The sequence below is a fragment of the Camelus ferus genome, chromosome 33 (assembly GCF_009834535.1).
Source record: "Camelus ferus isolate YT-003-E chromosome 33, BCGSAC_Cfer_1.0, whole genome shotgun sequence".
Classification (NCBI taxonomy): domain Eukaryota; kingdom Metazoa; phylum Chordata; class Mammalia; order Artiodactyla; family Camelidae; genus Camelus; species Camelus ferus.
The window spans coordinates 7,657,198-7,663,849 of record NC_045728.1 but is presented as its reverse complement, the minus strand read 5'-3'; the positions used below and the strand labels follow the sequence as shown (position 1 = coordinate 7,663,849).

At 38.1% G+C, this 6,652-nt stretch overlaps 1 protein-coding gene across 1 annotated transcript; it reads right to left on the bottom strand.

Moving 5' to 3' along the window:
• Positions 1 to 1,090: 1,090 nt before the first annotated feature.
• LOC102517657 (olfactory receptor 148) lies at positions 1,091 to 3,853 on the bottom strand. The gene is made up of 2 exons (XM_006174372.2): positions 3,723 to 3,853; positions 1,091 to 2,040 (listed from the first exon to the last, which is right to left on the bottom strand). The coding sequence occupies exons 1-2, from the start codon at positions 3,733 to 3,735 to the stop codon at positions 1,091 to 1,093; spliced, it is 963 nt and encodes a 320-aa protein (XP_006174434.2). The 5' UTR covers positions 3,736 to 3,853.
• Positions 3,854 to 6,652: the final 2,799 nt, after the last annotated feature.

Genomic DNA, 6,652 nt, shown 5'->3' with positions numbered 1-6,652 from the left:
GAAAATATAACTTGGTAGGAGAACCAGATATGCATGGTAATTGCACTTGGTCTTCGGGGTATCTTCTCTTCAAACAACACTGGATAGGAAGGCTTTCCCAGTCCTTTCACGCTGGAGAGTAATTTGGGATGTTGTCAGTATGGTACAGGAGGAAGCAGTGACAGTACGAGTTGAGAGGGCTAGACCTGGCTTTACCAAAACTAAATGTGTTGTGAAGGGCAAGACACTTATTTCTATATCTCAGTGCCACCATGTAGAGAGGGGTACAATGGAGAGGGGGTATAATAGTAAAGTCAACATATAAACATGACCTGTGTCAGTGCATATTTAACAGTTATTTACTGAACGCTTTCTGTGTATCATGAGCTCTGGAGAGAGGAAATGAGGATGAGTAAGTTGCCAGGCAGGTCCTTTAGGGTGGTCATGTGGTAGAGGGATAAACAGTAGGTGCTTTGGAGTTAACTGGATCTGCATCTGTGGTCTCGTTTGCCAATGAACGGGCAAACTTGGGTTCATTTGAAGTCTCTAATCGTCAAAGCTCTATTTTACAAAGTGGAAACTACTTATGGCTGGGAGGGTGAGATGAAGATTACCTAAGATGGTATCTGTGAAATGTTCATCATAGTGCCTGAAAAATAGACCATGTTCTGTCAGTGGTAATTAACTCTGTTCTTAGCATTGTTAAGACAGTGAAATGTTTATAGGCAGAAAACAGGAATATTTACATTCCAAGTGGAGTTAAAAAGTGGAATGAAGGATGAATGGCACAGAGATATGCCAGAGATCCTCACTATTCCCAGCCAGGAAAAACTGGCTGCCCATTGTAAGGATAAGAAGTCTGTCTCCAGCTGCTTGCTCTGTCCCTTAGATTCCTTTCCTGGGATTAAGGTACTGAGGATAATATTAGTGATAGAGTTATTTATGGGGTCCCAGGGTTTACACTCAAAGATAGAAAATCTTACTAAGTAGACAAACTATAATGCTTAAGAGGAAGTATTTTCTATTATTCACCTATTTATTTAAAAAGAAGAAATAGGAGAATGATGTTAAAAGACAACGCATTTCTAAAAGACATTACAAAACCCAGAATTTATTCCAGAGCAGTCAATACTACATTGTGGAAAACCCTTTTTAAGGAGCTTTTCACTTCCGTGTTCCTTAAGGAATAGATTAACGAGTTCAGCATGGGTGAGACAATATTATTTAATATTTGCACCGTGGCACCAAGCAAGGGGTTGGGTGTGGGCTGCAGGTAGACAATGACTACAGGTCCATAGGCACAGAGGATTGCAGTGAGGTGGGCACTGCAGGTAGAGAAAGCTTTCTGCCTGCCCTCTGTGGAGCGGATTCTCAAAATGGCAATCCCAGTGTGTGTGTAGGAGACACAAACACTGAACCAAAACATCAAAACCAGAAAGCTGACATTAGTGGAACCCACTCTTTGGGCCAGGGAGCTGTCAGCACAAGCCAGGGGTAAGACAGCGGGAATGTCACAGAAGAAGTAGTCCACCCGATTGGGGCCACAATAGGGTAACTGAAAGGTAAAGGAAGTCAGGATGGTGGCATGAAGACAACCCACTGTCCAAGCTGCCATGACCAAACCAACACAGGGTCCAGGTCTCATGATGAGCAGATACCTCAGCGGGTGACAGATGGCAACAAAGCGATCGTAAGCCATCACGGAGTAGAGGCAGCCTTCAGCAGAACCCAGGAAATGATAGAAGAAGAGCTGTAAAGCACATCCCTTACAAGAAATGGCTTGGCTCTGGCCAGAGGGATAGAGTAGCATCTTGGGACAGGTCACAGATGGGAACAACATGTCAAAAATAGACAGGAGTCCCAAGAAGAAGTACATGGGGGTGTGAAGGGTAGAGGAGGGAACAATTGCTGTAAGGATGAGTAAGTTGCCAAGCAGGGTGAAGAGGTAAATGAATGAGAAGATGACAGAGAGCATAGTCTTCAGTCCCTCTGTCTGAGGTATTCCCAGTAGGATGAACTCATTCAGCTGTGTGTGGCTGCTCATGTTCCTGGAGGGACGGTCTGGGAGAGACAAAAGACAGAAAAACACGAATGTGGAGGCTGATTTGTGACAGACGCAGTACCAATATTCATCATCACTAATCTTTGTTTAAACATACAGATGATGTCGAAATTAAGAGTTAGAAATTCTGCCAAGGACATTCAGGGGCCAGTAAAGCAAATCTATGCCTTCATATCTTGAGGGATCATATTTCTCCACTCATATGGCCATAAAGAAAAATGAAGCTTTAACATAGTGAAATACTGGATGGGATAAGAGAACAAATATCTCAATACTGAGTAAATGAACATAGTTTGACTAATGTCTGCAACCACTGCACAACAGTAAGTGCCCCGGAAGCCTGATCTTCCTGATTCGTTTTCAGATCACCTGTAAGTCATTCAAACACGTGATCGAATACCTTCTATATCTATCAAGCATCAATTTGAGAGCAAAGCATAGTGATACAACACATTGATCATTAAGATTTGGGTTTTATTGGTATCATTATAATTGGATATATTCTTTTTTTTTTTTTTTTAGCATTTTATTTGACAATATTCATTTAGCTGAGGAGAAACTGCTGGTAGCAAGTCTGGTTATTATGAGGTTTTAGGTTGTTTGGAGTCTACCAGCTAAGTCACATTATGTAGATGGTAGGTTTTAGGAAAGTCAATATATAATGATGTAGATACGGATATTTGGTATTTGCTAACAATGGAAAATTTTGAATCCAATGAATATCTTTAAATTTTGCGAATGTTTTGTGTATTTTTCTGATTAAAAATTATTTTGATAAAAATATAACATGAGATCTACCCTCTTACCAGATTTTTAATCGTACCAAATGATATTAACTACAGACACAATGTTGTACAGCAGATCTCTAGAGTTCATTCATCTTGAGTTAGTGAAACCTTATACCTGTTAATTGGCAATTTCCCATTTTCCCCCATCCCTGCCCCTGTCAGCCACCATTCTGCGTTCTGCTTCTAAGATTTTGACTATCAGTTTTATTTTAAAGGAAAAGCAATGTACAGTGTGAAACAGCTGGTAGGGTGTGCTGTGGTCAGCTGTCTGCTACAGTGCTTGATTTTGTGAATCAGCCAAGAAGAGATGCTGCTTTCACTGAAGTTTTTACTGGTATGATTTGATTTTGAGAGAGCAAAAGTGTAAAAAAAAATTGTCTAATTATAATTGTCTGGACTTCTAATTACAATCCCTGGTCATTTTCTATGATTTTCTTTTATAATTAACAGTTACTGATTGATAATTTTGTCTTGTAAAAAAATGAAAGTAGTAAGATAGGTTAATACTATCCATGTATATAAAAGAAATTCTGATGACCTTGAGTTCAGGTTCTACTAGACTACAGGTCTCTGAGGGTAAAGACTGTAATTTGTCATTATCTGAAATATTTATCACAGTGCCTGTGAATAGCTGGCATTTAACTATTTGTTAGACAAATGAAATAAAAAGTTGGAGATTAATTTATGGATATGCCTTGACTGCAAATTCTATGAAGATACCTTGTTTATTCTTGTTCCCCACTGTACCTCTATGACTTAGGAAACACTAGAACCCAATAAATGTGTTTTTTCAATAGAACTTTAGAATGCTCTGAAACGATTCCTTTTGTCTTTAGACTACTATCAGCCTTTTTTTTTTTTTAAATTAATGATTGTAGTGAGTCTGCTTTTACCTTGAGAATCCATGCCTAATAAAAGGAAGTTAGAGATTCTTCTAAATGTATGGTATCTAATTCCTGAATTGGGAAAGATAGGATGAATGAGCCTTGAATATCTTCATAACTGCTGGAAACCGGTAATTTCCTCTTGCTGGAGGAAAAATATATATAAATGATAGGTGGAGGTACAGAGTTAAGGATGGATAATGGAGCTCCCTCAAGAGAAGGAAAAGGAAACAGTCATGATTACTGGAAAATTCTGCAACAAAAAGAAAAACATGAAAAATGAATTAGTCTAAGAATACCTGAAATAGTACAAAAATTATTCACACAGCCATAGGTTCTAGATTTAGATCATGCGTTTAGTTTATATGATACGTAGAACTAGGATAGCATTATCACAAGATATATTAATGCAATTTATTTACTTCATCATTATTGTTTTATGATATCAGATCTATAGAGATGCTGTTTATTGTATTGGATTCTTTGAGCCTTTGGGTCCTTCTGGGTTTCTTGTTGGAGGAAAGCTGGTATTCTTCACTTTTCCATACTACTTTTGTCTGTTTCCAATGAGGGGTCATCTGGACCTGAAGTCAGTTTGCACTTGGGCTGAAGTTATGGAAGAAAGAATGCATGGCCACCGGGTGGCTGCCATGGTCTGGATTAGCCATCTTTTTACATAGCCATCCTCGCAGGCTTATGAACAATTTCTGGTAGGTTCAATGAACAGAGAGGGCTAATAGAATAACTGAGAGGAGGCAATGGTGGTAAAGAGAGATAAGATTTTTGATCTAGGCAGATTGGTTTTTGAATCTAGGCTCTTGCTTAATAATTTTGTGATTTTGCTAGGTTTCAGTTTACTTACCTCTAAAATAGGGAACGGTATTATGTTCTAAGAGTAGATTAAATGGATAGATTAAATAGGATAATCTAATGTGAGGCATCTAATACAGTGGCTGGCATATTGCAGGTTTCCAGAACCTGTTAATTACCCCTTTGGGCAAGAATGAAAACACTCCTGTAATGTACTGATTTAATATATGCATGCACATAGTTAATGCTAAATAAGTCACAGTTTGAAAGAAATGTTTAAAAAATACCCCTGGGTGCCCATTGGAGGTCTACTCTGAATAATGTTGAGGTGCAAAAATAAAACATGAGATGGAGAAGAATGGGAACCATGGCTTAAGTATGTACCTTGCCCCCATACCCTACATGTAAGCACCCACCCCTCTAAACCATTCAAAACACAGCAGAATGTGAATCGTGCTAATACATTACATCAGTGACATGCAAGGTGAAACAGTCATATTTCTGTTGGTTCTCAATCAGTATAAACATTATTTTCTCTAAGATAAAAACTGAAAGCAAAGAAAAACTGAGAAATATCTCATGAAAATAACACCATTTGTTTACCATGTTTTTTAAAACTGTCTTTATAACTACAAATATTATTTTTAAAAATCTTAAACATTCAAGCTCCTCACCATTTCTCGACTCACAATCAGACAGATTCATAGGCATCAAAAGCACACATGGAACCCGAGAATGATAATTCAAATAGTAATTTAGGGTTGATTCCACAGTTAGAAGTGGACACAACTTTCCTAGAAGATTGAATTCAAATGAAAACATTTGTCTCAGAAAGACACAACATGGCATATTAAAAAAGAGCTTGGATTAGAGTTCTAAAAACACAAGGTCGAGTTCTGATCTTTGGTGGTGTGACTCTGGGCAAGTGGTTTATAATCCCTGAGCCTCAGTTTCTCATCTTTAAAGAAGCAGAAAGCACTCCCTGCACCAGTGGCCTCAATTTTTACTAATCTTTTAAAGTTTATCATTCTAAGTAGGACACTTTTGAGAGCTATAGGGGATATATTTAACAATTAAGGCAGGACAACAGGGGTAAGGAAAGTTCCTGCTAAACTAATGAATAGCCTCCTTCATATTATGTCCCTCACTTGTATCCTACAATCTTTACTTTGACATGTACCACTATAATTGTGCCCCTTGAAAATGTGAGATATTCTTATAATCATGCTTGGTAGACAGTCGGTACCCAATAAATGTTTGTTTTTGATTAACTGGGATAATACATCACAGAACTGCTGTTAAGATTAAACACGATGTTCATGAAAGATTTTGATACATGGTGAGATGCTATGTAATAGTTCATTATTATTATACTTGCTATAGAGGGACCCATGGGAAGTAGTAACCTGTATGAATATGAGTCAATGTCCTAAGCCTGAATGAAGTCATTAGGAGAGACAGGGTAAAGTGACAACAAAATAGGGCTATTTTGAGAAATACTACATTTTAGGAAAAAGAGAAGAAAAGGGAGCAGTTTAAGAAGACATATATACACTCCTCAGATCATTTGGAAGGGACCAGGAGAATGTCTTTTACCTGTCTTTGTTTCATAAAGATTATTGTTTTCTCCATGCCATAGAAATATATTTTTCCATGTCAGGGAACATAACCAGTTAATTGTTTAATCCTAAGCAACAATATACTGCTTGGAAGGTGTCAGATGCTAAATTAATGATTAAGGAACAACAACAGAACGAATAAATGAATGCATTTCTGCACGCTGTTTGACAGTGAATGGAGGAAAGGACTCTACTCATGGCATAAAATGAGAGGGAAGCCCTTCATTGTGATTTCTTCCAACAATCCTTGCTACCCAGGACTCCAGAGTCGAGGTAAAAAGTAAAAATTAAAGAAGATGGGAAGATGCTCTGAGCATTTACATAGTCAAAAGGGTCATGCCTGGCTCAATTAAGGAAAACAAATGTTTTTTCCCCCACCTTTTATCTTCAGTTTCTTCTATAAAGTTGTGACTCTTCACCCCGAAGGTCTCACTTCCCTAGGTGCTGTGGAATTGGACTTGGGTTCTCTGACTGTAGACCCCAGTGGTCTTTTTCATTCAGAATCATACA